This window comes from Tyto alba, unplaced genomic scaffold, assembly GCF_018691265.1.
Source record: "Tyto alba isolate M040663 unplaced genomic scaffold, T.alba_DEE_v4.0 Super-Scaffold_2, whole genome shotgun sequence".
In the NCBI taxonomy this organism is placed as follows: Eukaryota; Metazoa; Chordata; class Aves; order Strigiformes; family Tytonidae; genus Tyto; species Tyto alba.
The window spans coordinates 35,753,381-35,773,090 of record NW_024881282.1 but is presented as its reverse complement, the minus strand read 5'-3'; the positions used below and the strand labels follow the sequence as shown (position 1 = coordinate 35,773,090).

At 40.2% G+C, this 19,710-nt stretch overlaps 1 protein-coding gene across 3 annotated transcripts in view; it reads left to right on the top strand.

The window, feature by feature from the left end:
* LOC104367672 (activating transcription factor 7 interacting protein) overlaps positions 1-19,216 on the top strand; it is a 115,019-nt gene extending 95,803 nt beyond the window's left edge. The window contains exons 11-15 of one of the 3 annotated variants that reach the window (XM_042793053.1): positions 1,567-1,645; positions 7,625-7,780; positions 8,759-8,944; positions 12,383-12,495; positions 13,820-19,216. In XM_042793053.1, the coding sequence (XP_042648987.1) occupies positions 1,567-1,645; positions 7,625-7,780; positions 8,759-8,944; positions 12,383-12,495; positions 13,820-14,236 (951 nt within the window). In that variant the 3' untranslated portion in view covers positions 14,237-19,216. Of the gene's footprint in view, positions 1-1,566; positions 1,646-7,621; positions 7,781-8,758; positions 8,945-12,382; positions 12,496-13,819 lie in introns of all 3 variants that reach the window. The other 2 variants (XM_042793052.1, XM_042793054.1) reach the window with 2 other exon arrangements.
* The last annotated feature ends 494 nt before the right edge of the window (positions 19,217-19,710 follow it).

The following is a 19,710-nucleotide window of genomic DNA, read 5'->3' as shown; positions in this document are numbered from 1 at the left end:
AAATAGCTCAACAGAAGAATTCCATGCTTAATAAATCCAAAAGGTGTTTCCCAATGTATAGTGAAGATATAGACCCTATAGAGAGCTCTTCTATCGCTTGTAAACATAAGTAGTTAGAAATTGTGTATCATGTATGGTATTAGCAGAATTTCATCACTGGCAGCATCAGAACTTAAGGCAATAAGAAATCAGGTTGTAATAATGCATTTTGAAGAGATGAATCATGTCAGGCATTCCAAATTTGGTGACAGATCATTTCGACAGAGCTTTTGTTTGCATATAGTAAACATATGATACGTCTTTTCCCTCTCCTCAAAGCCCTGCCAGTGTGAGAATTGTCTTTAGGACCCCCTTAAAGGCTTAGTTTTACCCAAATGAAAGGTCACAGAGCAGATAATCTCAGTTCTTGGGCTTTTTGCACCTGTTCCCATCTGACTGCACACAAAAATCTAATCTTTTTAGGATTTACCATGTTGGCATTTGTAAAGGACATATGGGGCTGATAACTCTTAAACTTTTTTCCATGTTAATTGTTCAAAGATTTTGATAATTATGTTGCTTTCCTAACCCTTTGTCTGTCCTGAGGAACCTAGTTTACTCTAATCCATAAATCAGTAGCAGTTCAACAGCAAATGATCACCTTTTCTACAAAACAGACCCCTACTTTTCATAGCAAGTTAAAGGAACTAGAAGTTGACATAATTCAAGACTTTTTCTAGAAAGTATACTTAAAAACCTGGAGATAATAGGACCTCCCCCAATATTATTTCCATCACCTAAAGGAAAATGTTGGGGGTCCCTCCAGTCTGAACAGCCAAGGGACAGCAATTGATCCAGAAGATAAATCTTGTTTTGATAGTCCTCTAGGTTTTTGAGTAACACTTAGCATTCACAGTCGCTTAAAAGATCCCTCTATCCTCTCTAAAGAGATGGTTACAAATGGCTTCATATGTAAAATAATAGAATGCTAAAATTTGTGCTGATGAAAATACAGTAATGCAATTACTTCAAAAGGTTGGATACAATTGGAGATTTCTGGTGGCTTTTGATGACATGTTTTATAAGCATACAGGTTCCAGTGTAGCTTTCGCTTTTTCTTGTTGTGAAGTCAATTTCTTTATAGGCACATAGGCCAAGCTGTCTCAAGATCTGTAATATACTGCCCTGGTGATTGTTCTGTCAAAAGGTTATACTACTAAAGAGGAAAGCACAGATGACAACTGGATCAAAATGTTAAGAATCATAATTGAAAGATACTCTATAACATCAAATTGTTATTTGTTTACCTGTACAATAATACTGTGTTACTGGTCATCAGGGTTTTTTTATTCCTTACAAATCTAACAATACTTTAATATTTGATACTGCAATACAGTCATTTGGTTATTGCCCGTTTTTCAAGTCCTGGGAAATTTGTCTGAAATTTCCTCCTCCTGCTCATTTCATCAGTTCCTTTCTAATAAGTGTATCACTTCTGAGACCTCTTCTGAATGTTCAATTTGTATCCCTTTTCCGCCTGTGTTCCCTGGATTTGCTTTTGCAAAATGAAGGAGTTTTGTCTTTCAGAGCGGGAAGGTCACAGGAAGTGATTCAGGAGGTGTCATTGATCTTACACTGGATGAAGAAGATGATAGCGCTTCTTCAGGTAGGTGAAAAAGATTTTGCTAGCTGCAAGAGTAATGGAATTGCGAGTATTATTTCATCCCATGAATGACAGAAAGAAATAAACTTCTGTTTCTGCTTAGTGTATTTTATTCCTTGGTGTTCCAGTTGAACAGGACTGTTGTTAAAGAATTTTGATAGCCATTAAATAAAACAAATTATACTTACTGTAAAACAGTCATTAAGATTTTCACCTTTCCCTTAATGTAAGCATTGTTGCTGTCTATGCGTAAATCTGCTAGACTTGGGAAATAATTTGAGATGTTCGAATTCTTGATTATATTTTGGAAAGTTTTTCTAGATGTGTTTAATTTTTCTGTTTACTGATTAATTACAGACCTTTTAATTTTACAGTTGATATTCAGGCATTAGATTATTACAGCTTCTGATCTTTTGTTTAACTAAAAGACTTTGTGAAAGTTTAAATAACAAATGCAGATCTGTTCTTTTCTTTGGGACTGTATGACAAGTTTAGAGGAAATAAGTTCTGCTCTTACATCCTTTGGCAGTTTGCACTTCATTTTTTATAACAATACATTTTTTGGTAAGTCTTGCATAACTGTAGACAGGTCTATTTATAATTAGCATTGGATTACTGAAGAATTATCGTATTTCAAAGAAGTAATAAGTCTGTACTTAAGATCATGTATTGTTCTGTCATTTTAGCTGAAAAAAATGGTTTTTCTACTATTAGAGATAAAATTTTAATTCTGCATGGTCTCTAAATACATGCCCCTGTGCTTGCTGCATTGTGAAGTGCAGCCACCAAGAAGTTTGATTCCTCTAGACAACCTCAGTAGCTATCTCTCTAGGTAGTGCATTGCTCTGTATTTGTATTACACAAGTGTAGAAAATCATACTGCATGTGGTAGCATTTCTTTCAGTGAGGAAGAAATGTAATATTACCACCAAAAGGGGAAGGTATGTGGTATACAAGTGTTAGAGAAGCATGATGCAATTCAGGTAACTGACAGTCTGGTTCTTGGAGGATATATGATAGACACTGAATTGGGCAATGAGCCAACAGTGTGTTCTCATTTAAATTTAAGTTAGTATTCCCCCCACGTTGACACTAGTGGGACCACACCTGAAATACAGTGTCCAGTTTTGGCTCCCCCTTCTTTGAGTTCATAAGACTGGTGGTAGCACTGGAGAGGGCCCAATGGATGGTGTCAGGATGGTGGGGGCCTAGAGTACATGATCTGTGAGAAGAGATTGACGGGCATGTTGGGCAAAGAGCAAACTGAGAGATAGTGTAAGAGCAGCCTGCAACTACCTGGAGGATAGTTACAAAGACTATGGAGCACAACTCTTCTCAGCAGTGCCACAGGGTATATCAAGAGGCGGTGGCTGTGAACTACAAGTTCAGGAGGTTCAAGTTGAGCTTGAGGGGGAACGAAATCACTGTAGAAAGGTAGTGCAGCACAGAAGGATGGTAGAAACTCCACTCCTGAGTGCTGTCAGAATTCAGCTGGGCAACACAGCAATTCATTTGAATAGGGTTGGTGACAGTGCAGCTTTGACTATGTGGCCACCAGAGGTCCTTTCAGCCAGGATTTTGGTGATTCTGTGAATCGCTTAGCTGAGTGCCAGAATAGCAGAGGGAATCAAGTTTTTTCCACTGTAATCTCTTGCAAGGGTTAGTTCCCAAAAAGATAAAAAAGGCAACTGCACTTGGACTGTGGAAGTCTGTCAGGAAAGGTTAAGCTACCCAGTCCTATTTAATATTCTGTAAAAGACACCAACAGATCTAAATGGATTTATAGTATGTTTTAAAGGAGCATGTGACAGTATTGTAATGTATTTCAGCTAATCTTTTTCTGTCAAAAGTAACATTTTTCAGAGAGTTTTTTCCTCCCTGATTGTAATAAGTATGTCTTCACCTCGCAGTTACCATAAAAGATCAACACCATGGTTGCATGTGCAACTATAAGAATGCATCTCTAAGTAGAAGTGCTAGCAGCCACAGCAGAATTGTAGCTGCATTATAGTATAATAAGTTAATTTGTTCTCGGTTTCTTTTCTGGGGCTTGAGCAAGTATCTTACAATTTTCTCCTGTGGGATGTTCTGAGGTTCTTTCCCCTTAGTTGTCAGGTTTTAGAAAATCATCCTTTCATTAGGAGGAAGGTTAGTGGGGTACTTTTGGGCTGGGTTAGGCTTTTGCATGTCTCTCCATGGCAAATCAGACTCTCACTGATAAACTAATCCACAAGGCTGCAGACTATGTTTAGACTTTGTGTGAGGAGTCAGTATTTTTGATACAAACTGTAGAAATGTATAAACTAAAACCCTAATAAAAGCTTAAGTTTCACCATGCACTGGAAACACATATCTAGGATTCTGAGCAGGTTTCTTGGGAAATAATTCACATGTTCTGGTAATAACATTCAGGTTGAAAAGAGGAAGAGTACATTTCTGACAGCTTTTGCATAATCATATGCATATGTATACCTTTGGCCAAATATTTTTTCCACTGCACTTTGTTTACAGCAAATGTGGAGCAAGTTTCATTTTGTTCTAGATTTATTGGTACACAACCTCAGGATAGAAAGTACATCCACATTACAGTGTTTACTGCAGTATGCTGGAATATCAGTTCAGTACTAATTCACATAGAAGAGCAACACTTACATAGTGTTCTTGGGAACACTCGAATCCTGATTATTTTGTTTAAAGCCCTCTCGCCCGCATACTAAGTAAACCTAATTCTGCTACTTTAACATCTATTTAAGTATCTTTTAATATCTGGAGAGAGATGTCTATTACATGCTTCTCTGTAAATCTCTCCTGGTGCAACTAGGAAACAAAGTTACACAGTTTTGGTAGTATACAACTACCATGTGCACCCTTGTTGGTTGAAATTACTAAAGATTAGAGTTGAGAATAAATTTTAACATTGTGGTAGATTTTTAGACTTGTTCATGTAATCTGCTCTCCATCCCTTACTTTTTCCAATGAAGGTTCCACTTGGATCATTAATTAATATCTGTAATACTGTATACCAAAGTATGCATATAAGGTAAATTAAACTTAAATTTTAGGTTAAGAACTGTGGAGTTTTTAGGGGTTTTGTTTTGTGAGGTTATTAAACTGAAATCAGAGTTTCTGTTTTGGGTCACGGAAGAACAGGCCTGTATAAACTGTCACCAAGCCCAGTCCTCGGTCATGGTGGATAGACAAAACCCTGGGCATTACTTTTAAGGGATAATCATGGGTTTTGGGGTGTGTGGAGGTTTGGTTTGGGGCTTTTTTTAGTGTCATAGTGACTAGGACCCCTAATCAAGAGTTTGAGCCACTGACTTTGGACACATTACTCCTACAAAGCAGAGTAGCTGTCCTTCAACACCTGTTGGTTTGGCATTTTGAAACCTTACTCTGTTAACACAGAAACACATTGTCTCTTAACTTCCAACTCCTTTTTTACATACAGAAGTTTGCATTCAAACAACGCTTCATGTAGGGAAAAAAAAAAGGTATTGCCATCACAGTGTGGAAACACTCACCTGATACAGCCTAGATTTGTATTTCCTCTCTTTATCAGACAAGCAGTGCTCAGACATTTCATAATTAACAATATTGCAGGTTTTCCTGATCATCTTCACTGCCACACATGATTTCCCACATTAATAGAAGTTCTTATCAATTCCTAAATGGCTGGTGTTGCACTCTCTACTACCATCTTCTTTTTTCTAGTTCTCAAGTCTTAGCTTTGTTCCTGTGCAACATTTTGGTTCGCTTCCATACTGGTGGCATCTTCCAGTTTAGAGTACCAGCAACTAAATTTAGTGCACACCTGATGTGTGCAAAAATTATTAACAAAAATGTTGTGTAACGTTTGAGAAAATACGTTGTTAATTTCTGTTCAGAACAATTGTTGTCATCCTTTTATCAGAGACTTTCTGTCTGCAAGTATCTTGCAATATTTGTACAGTCCTCTTGCTGTCCTTCTTATTAAATATTTCTGTAGTGCACTGCATCAAATTATTTCATAAAAATACTAAAACAACTAATAGATTTAGCTGATACCTATCCCTAGTCTAAAGTGGATTTGTAATCTAAGAAAGACACAAGCGTACTCTCAAAGCCATGTTCCACTTTTTTTGCATATATGTTTTTGTAGGAAAAATATTAAATACAGTATCAATTTGTTATTTTATAAGCTGTTTGATTAACAAATCTGTAGTTTTCTGGATCATTTTTTGTCTTATTCTGGAACATGCATATGGCATATTTGCTGTCTGTAATCCCATTATACCACATCTGAATTAGTATGCTGATTGAAGCTCCTGCTATAACTGCAGTGTTGCAGGCCCATTTTATCACATGGAAATTAGCCCCTCTTCTTTTCCATTTTGTGTATTAGATTTGGAGTTTTGCTTACACCACCAGTAGTAATGACTTCCATTTTATGCTCATTTCCATAAATCTGATTGTCCTGTCTCCTCCAGTTTCACGTTTTTAATGAATATGATGCTGTGTTCCTTCAGCGTTGGAGCCATTCCTGCATTACTTTTAACCTTAGTCCTACACTTTCTATGCACCCAGTCTTCTGTTTTCCTCGCTAAACATCTCACCTTTTGTTTTCAAACTGAGCATCCCTTTACTGCTCCTTTTATAGACTTTGAAAAAAGAAAAGAAAATCGTATTTTCCTCAGATGACTTCAGTAGAGTAGCTCAGCTATTCAGTCTACAGAATGACAATATGGTCTACAATTTATATTGTATTTTATTTTTGAGGTCTTGAATTGTATTGAATTATCATATAGCGGTTTGTGAAGGGTACTGCTATTTCAAGCTATTAGTAACTGGTGTTAAAGACAGCTTGGTGAGACCATCAAAATAGTCTCCAACTGCTAAAAACCCAACATTTTGAGGTACACTGCCATTAACCCTGTTCTTAATGCTTTGAAAGCTAGTTAGTATACTTAACTCATAGTTTCTAAATGTGTTTTTCAATATATTGTTAATACATTTTTTCAAGAGTAAAATATGTATTAACATACTCTTTATTTTAATATTGTGCACTCTTTTCCTAAATTAGGTGCTGCTACATGTACAATTCTATTAGGGCAAATCTTTTTTGAATGAGTGCCCTTAAAACCTACTCATGTATCTTGTGTTTTTTTAGTTTTTGGTGGTGCTTTTGCTCCCCACTACCACTCTAATGTAGGTGAAATACCCAGGCAAAAGCTTCTCAATTCTTCTTTATTCAACTTTTGCACAGGCTTGATTACAGACAGACTTGCACTCAAATGAGTATTTTATGTTGTCACAAATAAACTAAAGCAGGAAAAGATACTGCTGTAGTAAACTACAGATACAGACACTGTCATTTCTCATAAATCAGTAAGTTATGTTGAGGAGGGTGTCAATGTGAGAAAACTACTTATATTCTCTTTTTAAAGTTTTCTATAAATAATAAAGCAATTCCCTTTTTTTTAAGAAAATAGCATGAAAATTCAAAACAGCAACAAACAGGGCTGACTAACAGATTGAACAAAGGAAAGAGTCAGCAAATAACAAAAGGATGTATGCATCAAAGGTAGACAAGATTTATTTAGGGAGGTCTGTCACTTTCTTGAAACAAAGCAAGTACAGCAATGTTTAGGCCTTTTTAAGGTTTCAGGCTATTCTTTTTTTAATAGAAACTTTTTAAAGACTTTGGCATAGTGTTCCATTAAATTCAGGTTTCCAAATTATGCTGAAGTACACCGACTTCATGATGATAGAATGAAATGTTACGGCGTGTGAGAAGAAAAAAGATTGAGATTATGAAAGTGAGGGGAATTGAATGAATTTTCTACAGTTTTGATTGCAGAATGAAAAGATCAAAGAAATGTCACGCTATGAAATATTCTTTGCTAATCTGTGAATGACAGGGGGGAAAAAAAGGTTCTACAACTCTGTGATGTTCTCATTTCTGTTTGCTACTGTCTGTAACTTTATTTTGTTTCAAAGCAGATGGCAAGAAGCAGAACCAGGCACCTGTTGCAGGACTGAGCATACCCACCCAGCCTTTGGCTCGACCCTTGCAGCCTTTGCAGCCAAACCCTGTGCAGCAGACAGGTGTGCCAACAAGCGGGCCTTCCCAGACCACCATACATGTATTACCTACAGGTAACCTCTTTTTACATCGTTGTGTGAATGCAGTGGCTGCTTTTTTTCTTAAACCAGACTCATGTGTTCTACATTGTGCTGACCTTTTCAGGTGAATATTCAGAATCTCTGAGTTGCTTTTTAATCTTCCATTCTAGTCAGTTTCCCATAATTTTTCTTCTTTAAAACGGATTAAGTGAAAGGGAAAGGTAGTCCTGTTCGTTTGGAAAGAAAGAATTCAGGATCAAATTAATTCCATGGAGAGGAAGAAATCCTGCTAAGGATGGTCATGGAAATTACTAAATACACTGTTGTTTGTAAAAGTGAAGGAGAAGAAACCTGTAGCAGTTGCATTATTTAAGTAATGGGGAAAAAAAAACATTAGCAGCATCACTCCTAGCTCTGTCCACCTGCTCTTGGCAATTAATCCTTTTGGCAGAGTGAATGGCAAGGCTGATACTGAATGTTCTATCCCTAGTTAAATGTTACTTTGTCTACCTTGTGATTTCCCCCCCCCCCCTTTTTTATTTCTAACATGAAGAAACATGATCCTCTTTTTTTTTTTTTTTCTTTATTTTACTCTCCTTCTGTAGATGATTGTTGAAGATTAGTTAGCACTGGAATTGCCTTATGAGTGATTTGTTTCTACAGCCTCTTTGGTGGTGGGCTTTATATTCTTCACATTCTCTGTGCTTACATTCAGGACCTTTGTGGGGGTATGGGGGGTGTGGGGAGGAGGAGTGGGTATTATTTTTGTCTTTTCTGTTTCGAGTTTATATATATTGACATTATTATTTCAGGTGAAAAATACTGTTTGTTTAGGTTGTTTTCTCTTTTTTTTGCATTATCAAAAGCAGATAAAATTTCACAGAAACAGTTTTTATTTTACATGGCTCAGATGAGTCAGTATTCCAAAGGAGGTGTGTATTCTGGAATAGTCATATCAGCTTAATGTCATGGAATTCCATTCTAGTTTGTGGTCTGACTGTCTTTTTTCAGCTCCGACAACAGTGAATGTAACTCACCGGCCAGTGACTCAGACTCCTGCAAAACTTCCTATCCCAAGAGCCCCTTCTAACCATCAGGTGGTCTATACCTCTCTTCCTGCACCACCAGCTCAGAATCCTGTAAGAGGAGCTGTCATGCCAAGCCCAAGTTTAAGGCCAGTCAACCCTCAGGCTGGAGGTAGGGGCTGCATTCTTCATGCATGACACAACTTGATATCCTCTAGTTGGTGGATGTGGGGTTTGATTTTCTATTTTGGTTTTGTTGTTTGGTTTTTTTGCAATACTAGTGTAAATTATAGAGGTTAGGGTTTTTCTCGCGCTTACAGACTTGAGAAAATCTCAGGCTATTAACTTGTTCCTTCTGCAGCTACGTGAATAAGGAAAAACTGGATTTAAGTAATCTCAGGTACTATAAGGTAGTGGAATATAATGCAACGAGCACCACAGTTTTGTAAAAAGATAATTAGAGACCATTTTGTTATTATGGAATAAGATTAAAACATAGAAGTATGTAGTAAATCATGTTTGATTTCCTGTCTAAAAGTTGCATTTATATCAGGCATCCTAATGTAATTCCTTAATGACCTCTGATGTCCTGTGCCCAGCAAGTTTTCTTATTTTCTCTGGGCCTGGGCAGGTGAGATTTCTCACCAAATGTATCAGAAACTGATGCATGCTTGAGTTTCCAGGAATTGAGATGTCAATCAAGTTCATCTTGATTTTGCAAACGTGTAGCTGGTACCTTCCCATAGCAGTAAACTAATTCTCTGAAATGAGTAGTAGATGTCAAAAATTAAGACCTTAAAGTTAAATGATAGTTTATATTTTGTTACAAAGTGGTGGATCTTAACTGCCTGGGTTTTAGCTCCCCACAATTTCTATGCTGTGGTAATTATAACACAATTATGTTAAACATAAATTTCCCTCTCTTAGCGCACTGAGCATGAGCCTTCTTTTGTGACATCCATGTAGTGATTTTTTTAGACACCGTCTGTATCAGCCAGAATTGGGACACTGCATGCTTGAGCCACGTAAGAGTCTGTACTTCTGCTAGCTGAACAGAAGTTGATCAGACAGTTCTTGAGCTACCTCCATGAAATGTCAGGGTGTGAGAAAACTGCTGCTCTTTTTGACTTGTTTCTATTTCTTAAACTTCTTATACTCTTGTGCCATGTGCATTTGAGTTCGGGTTCTTTGAGGGGCATGTCTGCATCTTCCATTCCTGTTGGCAAAAGGCCATAAAGGCAAGGTAACCTCAGCCCACACTTAGTTTTCTTCATTACCCATAGCTACAGGTTAGTTGTGTGCAATCTACCTGTTGTTTTGGAAGGAGTTTTGAGTACTTAACCGTGCATTCGCTTACATTAATTTTAAGAGTATTTTTTTCTTTTGTACCAGAATATAAAATACATGGTTTTGTCAGAATCTACCACTTCTTATAGCAGTTATTTTGACTAAATACACATCAGTAGTATTAATATCTGCAGAATAATTTTTAGCATTAGACACGTAAGATAATGAATGCGTTGTTGAAAAACGTATAGTAGATAATATGCTATTTTAAGGCCTTTTCTAGGAGACCTCAATGAGGTAGGGAATCTATATGTTTGTCGGGCAAGGTCATCCAACAACAGATCTCTGTGTAATGTGCTTATGACCTGATGGTCCAGCAATACAATGAATGCTTATCCTTCAGTTGTCTGCTTACAAATTCTCAGAAATCAAGGCAGGTTTCCACCAAAATAATTAAGATTCAGCTTGACCAGGCCCTGAATAACCTAATCCAAGAGCATTCTTTCAACAGAAGGTTGAGCCAGATCATCTCCAAAGGTTCCTTCAAACCTGGACTTTTCTGTGATTCCGTTAAGAGGCAGTTCTGTTACTCTGGCTTGAGAAGTATGTCTGTGTATTATGCAGTACTATTGTCTGACAAGCCACATAAGACAAGAAAACGACAGTTTCTCCATAGCACTGTGCATTCACTGTATCCCAGGATAAGGAAGCCAGATGGTTAGCCTGAGTAAAGAAGAGACCAATTTAGTTAGAATACAGATTATTTCAAGACTTCGTATTTGCATACCAGCTAGATGGGTTTCACGTATTGCTAACAAAAAAGCAATCATGTTTATTGATCCCTTTTAGCTGTCATGCATTTTCATCTTTTAGTCCATTCTGCATTTTTCACCGTCTTGGTTAAACAGCTTTCAGAAATGCTGCTACTGATGTGCATTGGTTCATGTTATCATTGAAACAGTCTTTAATGTTAGTAGCGGATACTTCAGGAGTAAGATTTCTGCCCTTTGTCTTTGAAAGATTATCTGTGAGAACTCATCCAAAGTGTTTTGCAAATTATAGTTTTGTACTTCTAAGTAGTATGCCTACCTAGAAATAGTGCTAAATGTTTACCTTATATCTTATTAAGGCATTTCTGTCCATCTTTCTTCAGATTATTGTAATTTCCTGAGATGGAATCAGTCATGCTAAAGCAGCCTATCTGATTAGATTCTCATAGATGAGAAATAGCCAGTTCAGGTGACTGTTTATCCTACAGAAGTTTGCCCAGCTTCATTAGCTAGCTTCTTAGATAGATGTCCCAGAAGGAAAAGGATGTGAAGCAGCTACCCAGAGTTCAACGCTTTATTATAAAAACATTAAGATTTAGCACTCTGAGCTCCTTGCCTCGGGCTCACAGTTTATATAGACTTCTGACACGCATCACCTATGATCGTAGCTTGATGACTGTTTATGTAGAGAAGAAATCACTATACAGTAGCAGTGGTTTCCTGACGCGTTGCTCCACGAGCTTCTCTTCAGGAGTGTTTGAACGCTTCAGCCTTCAAGCATGGAACTAGGGCGGTGGTGGAGATTGCCCCAAATCTTGTATTTCTGGACAGAAATAGAGTGACGCCCTAGGCAACCCATAACAATGCGCAAAAGCTTTGAGCTCACAGAACATACGTGTTCCAACAGTAAACAGATAAAATACTACTTGAGAGAGTGAGATGTAGTATAAAACTGATGAGAACTTGGTAGTTTTCAGGAGTTTCGGATATTATCTACAAAGCTATAAAAATACATAGTCTATTCCTGCCAGTCAGGTCAGTTTGCTGTAGGAATGAGTGAAGTGGTGATGCCTGTGAGTAACATCCATCGTGGTGTCCATTCTGTGAGGGAGGACAAGCTTTTTGGACAGTGACTGTTTCGGTTTTGGTGCCAACCACAGCACAGCCTTCTGGCATTTGACTGCTGAGTGCGTATCATTCTGCTGCAGCAGCAGCATTTCTCTCTTCCTTTTTGAATCCCAAAGTCATGGCACTTTTCTTCTCATACTTAAGATCCCTGTATCTCCCACACTCCCCTCCCCACCCATTTCTTTCATGCTACAGATTATTAAAACATCAGTCTGTCCCCCTCTGCAGACATAATCACTTGCTCTCTTTCTCAGCTTCAGGGGATGAGAGGTGGTTTTGTTGTTGTGCGGTACTTCATCTGTATTGCTGGTAGTTTGAGGAGCGTCAGTTTGAAGTTTGGTGTCTTCCAGCTGAACCAAGGAGTTGGTGTTCCAGTGTTCTGTTTAGCTGATTACAAGTATTGAATACTACTGTGCTTCTTATAGGTATGACAGTACGAATGCCTCAAACAACTACGTATGTTGTGAACAACGGACTAACTCTTGGGTCTGGAGCACCTCAGCTTACAGTGCATCATCGGCCACCACAAGCACATGCTGTGAGTAGTCCTTTTGAAATAACTTAATGCAATCTACAGGCTTGTCTCTGCATTAATGTCTTTCAGATTGCTTCTTAGTGTGAACTGCTGAATAGCGAAATGCCTTGTAGACACTTTGCAGCCAGTTCCCCTGCATAGCACCACCCTATCACCTACAGCAACTTCTGCCAAGAATGGTAAAAGCTGTGCAATCCGTTAGCTTACCTCGGAGTTCTCCAGATCACCAGTAGCATGTCCTGAAAAACAGTGCATGAACTGTCTGCAGCTGACAGATGGAGTCAAGGGTACAGAAGAACTTCCACTAAAAAGTTTAGTCATGGTTTGGCTACAAATTGAATGACCAGTTTCTCGGTACAGCTGTTTGCAAAACTGAGGTAGGAGAACAAGGTACAGACAGGATCCTCAAGGTTGCCAACTCCCAAATTTCAGAGGGTTTTCTTATCACTGTTGGGGGTGATTACTTCTGCATCACCTCAAACTCCTTTCTGTCAGTATTTGAGAATTTACTCTGACTCATTTCATATGGTTTTATTGTTGAGACCGAACCAAACACCTTGCCTGCATACTCGCTGCTGCGCAGTCACATCACTCGTGACCTCCTGCAGTGGTAAACATACTGCCAACAAGGTGGCTCGCCGGTCTTTCGGTCTAGACACCATTCACCTTAATACATTCTCCAGTGATAAGTAATGAGAATAAATCAAGCCAGTATCACACCGAACACTTCAGGTGACAAAAGCTATCCCAGATTCCAGCCTGAAAGGTGACTGGCTTGAAGAATAACAAAATTTTGTACTCATTGTAACCACATTACTAAATTGTGATCAATTTAAGGTGCTAAAATCCATGTGGCACTGTTACCCATTCTTCCTTTTGTGACTGCAAGCCTGCCTGTTGAAAAGATGATGAGTTGTCAGCTTAATTCACTGCCTGGGGTGTTTTGGGTAACGTGGGAACAGCAGCTCTAATGTAGATCAGCTCAAAGGCATTGTGAACCTGCCTGCTCAGTCTTGGTAAAGGGCAGAGCGTTCGGTCTACCACCTCTTGGGTGGAAAGCAAAGAGGATATAGGGAAATAACTGTGGCAGTGATCATCTGTACAGCTAGGGATTTATATGCAAATAATAAGAACGTAGGCCCTCCTGGGTCCCACCCCTTCTCAGCGTTTGCTGCTGCTCTCTTGCCTCTGCACACAGGACATAGAGTTGTGATGGCTGGGTGACTGCAGGCTCATTTGCTTCCCTTTGCGTGGGCAATGATGAATTAAAGTCTCCTGCCACTGCTGTAGACTCTGACCTTTCCCTTACTGCTCTCACGTTGCTTAGGAGCCACCGCGCCCTGTACACCCTGCCCCGCTCCCGGAGGCACTGCAGCCACCACGTCTGCCCCCTGAAGCTGCCAACACTTCTCTGCCTCAAAAGCCACAGCTGAAGCTGGCACGGGTACAGAGCCAGAACGGTATCGTGCTGTCGTGGAGTGTCATGGAGGTGGACCGGAGCTGTGCCACTGTGGACAGTTACCATCTCTACGCCTACCACGAGGACCCGAGTGCCACTATGCCCTCCCAGTGGAAGAAGATTGGGGAAGTGAAGGCCCTCCCACTGCCCATGGCATGCACTCTTACACAGTTTGTGTCTGGCAGCAAATACTACTTCGCAGTCCGGGCTAAGGACATCTATGGACGTTTTGGACCCTTCTGTGACCCCCAGTCCACAGATGTGATCTCTTCCCAGAGCAGTTAAACTAGAGATCTTTGGAGCCTTTAAACCTGTCCTACTGCCAGGAATTACCCCAGTTTTGGGGGGAGTTGATCCCATGCATGAAATTCAGTTATAAATCCACTCTCTGCAGGATCATTTTAGACAGTTGTGTGATACACTACGTGCATTCAGAACCAAAAGAAAAATAAAGTCTCACCTGCAGCAAGAGAGCCTGTTTTTTCTGGATAGCTCAAGTCATGGGCCGTTTAAAAATTTCATTTTCCCTTCCATGACAGCTGTTCCACCTAGATACCTACCTACCCTTTATCCAAGGGCACCCTAGATGCCTGGGATTTTGCTTCAGAGTGGGAACAAAATAATGAATTACAGTTTGTCTGAAGCAAAACATACACATCTGTATTATCTATCAAGACACCAACATGAGGGCAAGAACAGATTTGCCTCTTGCCCCCACCACTCTGTGGGCAGGCTGTGACAGGAAGGGTGACTCGAGGCCTCACTTTTGTACTGGAAGATTGAGTGGTCTGGTCATATTTTACAAACTGTAATGAGCTCCTTGAGGGGAGGGAAGGGAACTTGAGTCTGGCCAGGGAACCAATATGTGTGTAAATTTGGAGGGAGGGGGGAGGTGGGTGGGGAGGGGAAAAAAACAAAACCAACAAACACCCCACTACCTCCTACCTCTCCTAAAAATGCTCCTCTACTTTTCACCATCCTCCCCCACGCACACTGGGAGCATTCCCAGGTCGGATCTGAAACTGGACTGTAGAGACTGCATTCACACCTCTCCAGCTCAGATAATTTCTCTGCCCCTCCTCTCATACATCCAGCCCTATTTTTTAGATTTATTTTGTGCCTTAAAGAATAATTTCAGAAATAAAATGTAGCCAGATACTTTGTGGTGTTCTTTTATTTGCTTTGAGTTATTTTTCCTTTACCCTTCTAGCCTTTCATTACTGCTTCTCATTTTCCTGGCCTGCAGTAATTATTATTTCTGTAAAGACCAGGAAGTGTAACATCTGCTGATGCTGGTTTCGTTTTTATCTGCAGTTTCACTCAACCCTTTCCTCACTGTAATTCTTGAGTAGTAGTTTTTTGTCCTGTCGAGAATACTAGAGTGTACAGATAGTATTTTCCACCAGAGCCTTTCCCTTTTCTTTTGGGAAAGCTGTATGCTGCAGTTCAGCCAAAGAAACCTCTGGGGTGTGGCACCATGAAAGCTTCTAGCCCTTTGCACTCGGTTTGGATGTTCAGTTAGTAGAAAAAGATAAGAAGTTGGCTTCCCAGTCCTCTGTCTCATCACCTGCCTGCCTCTGCAGAAAGCTAACGCACCCAAAGCAGTTTAGAAACTATTTCAGACACCGGCCTAAAACTTGTGAGCAATTGCAGATGTTAGTAGATGCTTTCATGATGCTTCTGAGCTGAGAAAACAAATTGGTGCATCTGCCCCACTGTCGTCGACGTGTTAAACTGGCTTTTTACAGAACCAAATTGTGATGCACCTGGACAAGAAAGCGTATGTAAGGCTTTTGTTTTGGCATTTTTCAGTCTCATTCGTGCCCAGCAGAATCAGTGGATTTAAAAGGAAAAGAGGGGGGTTTTAATCCACTCTGCAGTGTAGCAAAGCTATGGAAGATAACATTTTTCAATTTCAGTGCTCTCTCTCTTAAAACCAACAGTTTTTCAACCTTGCTTTACATTTAAAAGGGCAGGAAGAATTAAATCCCAAAACATGGCTGATGAAATACGAGTTACGGGTTCTTCAGTTGTGTTCCCTTTGAGAACATTTACAGGGAGAGAAACTGCATTGTAGACTTTGGTCTCTGCTATTTTACTGCACTCCTTCATGTAGCTGGGATTGTCACTTCTGTCGGGTTAGTAACGAATATTCTCTGTATGGAAACCTGCCTTTAAAGTCCAGCAGTTTCACTGATTCAGGCAAGCAAAAATTCTGTCTAAATGCAAGTACCATGAGAGAAGGTTCACACTGGATCTCTTGTATGAATGATGTGTAACCTTTCCTTTGAATAACAGTTGTCCCTGTATTACTGGTGCCAATAATCAATAATGCCTTGAATTTTTCTATGTTTAATTAAATGTTTTGTCTGCCTATTTCAAGGGATAGTTACTTCTAATGCATTTAGTCTACTTATGGGAAGTTGGGTCCTCCTAAAGCCGGTTCTGTAGTAGAGGTTCGAGCAGTTCATTCCAGTTGATAGCTGTCATGTCCTCCTAGGTTAATTTTTTTAATGTGTCTTGAGGTGGTACCAAAGGGCCATTGGCCATATCACTACAATGAGGTTTTAAAGTTAAAATAAACATTAGAATACAACCTAGAACTTACGCTGCTTATTTAATTGTGATTCCAGCCCAAACTATACATGAACTTTTCTATAGTTTGTGCTTGCGTTTAGATCACAATTGTTCCCAGCTTTGTCTTGCTTGGGATAGGCGCGGGGTGAGTGCCCTGTGTTAGAATTTTTTTCCTTCCTCCAATGGAGGTGTTAGTAGGGATGGTCTGGTATTGTGTTTGCAGGTTGTGTGGGCTGTTATCTGTAGAGAAAGAAGACTCATCTTTATTTACTAAGATAAGATGTAGTTCTCAACTGATTGTAAAAACTGACTTCTGGCTTAATAGATCCGTTTCTGCTGTGGGTGGCAGAGCGCAGCTGATATTTTGGGGCTGGGCTAAATAAACTAGCTGCTGTTTGTTGACTGAAGCCATCGCAGCTGTGGGCTGAAAGCTGACTTCTCTTTTGTTTCATTGGAGCAGAGCTGTTAAAGGTCCAATTTCAGGATCTTAAGCAAGTAGCCCTAGCTCAGCTGGAGACCTTAAAGGTAGCTGGTGCTTAAATCGCTGACACACACACCGCGCCATGCCACTTCTGCAAAATCATTGTCATGGTGGAGCAGATCTCTGCAGCGGGTATTCACCCCTTACGCTAACAAACGGGAGTATTGCTTAATTCCCTAACTCGGGGCACTTTTCCCTGTGTTGTGGGGTGACTGCTTATGTTACTAACCTTCACCTCCCAGAGACAATAAAACTACTGAGAAACTGTGTTTCTGCTAGCAACAACCATTCAGAAATAATTGTTTCAATTTAGTAGACTTTATTTGAAAATACTACCAGAATATTTGGGAACATTCAGTACAGGTTTGTTAACACTGTGCTTTTAGACTGGGCTCTTCATAAAAGTATTAGTTGCTGGAGGCTTCCAGTCATTCACTTTTAAATATGCTAAAAATCTCTGCTTTTAAGTGGAAGGGTTGGTTTTCATTTCTTTGCACCTTATGGAAGTTCTTCCATCTTACTTTCAGTAGCCTGGCACGAAGTCGTTCCTTGGTGTTTTGCCGTTGCCACTGGGTACGTGACATTTCAGCAGTACCACCTTGGATCCAGTTCCCCACCACGCTCCAGCAAACACAGCACTGACTCTCCAGCTGTGGTTTCCATCCTCATTAACTTCCTGGTTTGGTTTCTCTGTGTGATACAAGGGCATCTGGATGTCCGGGTTGAACGGAATTTGAGTCGGTTCCGTTTCTGGTTGGAGAGGAGCGCAGCTGTCGGAGTGCTGATGGCAAAATGCTGTTCCCTTCCCCTGCATTCCTCCTAGCTACAGCTTCACGGGCCTCCTCTATTTCAGTGTATGTCTAAAAAAGCTTCACTGGATCCAGATAACCAAGCCCTAGGAAGGGGGCAGACTGTAGGTGTAGCACCTGTACTGCATCTGCGGTGGCAGCTTCAGAAAACACGAGGCTGGGGAGGCAGGAGCCCTTCCGCCCGTATTCCACGTCCATGCTCTGACTCAGCCCCCCTGGGAGTACCCGTCCGTCCTGGACTTTGCTCCTTTGAATTATTTGTGCTACCAGTGGCCACGTTAGCTCACCGAGCACAAGCACTGAGGCACTCGCCCATCGCAAGGGGTTCCGCACAAGGCTGGGAACGCCCGTGGCGTCTTCCCTGTGGAAATAAGGGGTCTCACCCTGCTTCCTTTGGAAAATGGCAAAACCCCTCCCGCCTCCAGCGGGAGCACGATTAGGCCCAGTAGTAGGATCTGAGGACCGTTTTGTACTGTAACAAAAATAGTCACTTCAGCCCTTCCTTTATGCTGTTTGTCTTAAATGTCCAATAAATTAGAAACTGCATTATATGTAGGGACAGGTGAAATCTGTTCCTGCTCCCCAAACAGCCATTCCCCAGTATCAGAGTATTGCATAAACTGTACAAAATCAAGTTGTGATTCTGCCTTCTTAGAAACTCTCGAGTATTTTCATTTAGTCAAAAATACCTATCCAGATTTTCTAAATAGAAGCTTGATATATTAAATATATATTTTTTTAATTTGTTGGTTTGAGTAGGGGTAGGCATTGTATGAAAACACTGGAGGGAGAGGAGTTCAAATGACAGTGAGCCAGCCCTGCCACCAAAGTCTGTATTCCCTTCCACATACCACCTGAGGGGAAAAAGAAAAAAAATAAGGATAGCTACAAGAAAGCAAATTAATTTTCCTTTTCATGACATCTAAGTACCTGTTAAAATGCATTTTTATTTCTCATTATGCAGGCTGAGCATTCTCTTTTTCTCATATATATATATACACATACATATATATATATATATATATATATATAATTTGAAGTGCTGTCTTAATTTAATGGGGTATAGCTGTAAATAAAGGTATCTGGGTAGTAGCTGTTTGGGGAGTCCTGTTTAGCTTTAGTAATTTATTGGCTATTGGGAGTCAAACGTGCAAAATCCTTTGTTAGGAAACTCAGATCTGATTTCTTGTTTTGTTTTGCAGCTGGACTTGTAAATACAAAAAAAAAAAAAAAAAAAATACAGGACTGATTTAATGTCCAATTTAAACTGGGCAGTTGCAAGCTCTCCCCATTTTTTTTATGTACCGTAGATGAGCGTGTGCGTCTGTGTTAACTGTAGTGGGGTTTTGTCTGACAAGCCTGAAATTTATACTTTGAAATAAACTAATGGGTTTTTAACATTTTGAGTGGTCTGTGCTTAGTTCCAGAGATCTCAGGAGACAGCTCTTTCACAGAGCCCTGTGCGTGCTCTTCCTCTTCAGAAGCATTGCCACCTTGCCCAAGTAACACTGAGCAGCAAGGGCTTGGCTCTAGGTCATTCCCAAAAAGTCAACTGCATGATGCTGCCCCCTCAGCCTTCTCACAGAAGCAAAAAAAGAAAGCAATGCTCTAACTTCTGGCAAGTCTCAGAGGGGCTGTGGAGCCTGGACAGACAGGATGGAGTGACTTGCACCCCAAAGCTGCCAGGGAGAGGGAAACCAGATTGCTGGTGCTACTCTCCCCTCCATCCAAGGAGCTGGGTTTGGTCTTTGAAAAAAATGGTCATTCTTTTAGCCAGAGGCTTCAGATGAAGTGCAGGAGATTACACTGGTTTGTCACAGCACCCTTAAGCAGTGGAGCCTGCAGCAGGGGTCTGGGCCTGCCCCATAGGCAAGCGGTTGTGCACACAGCTA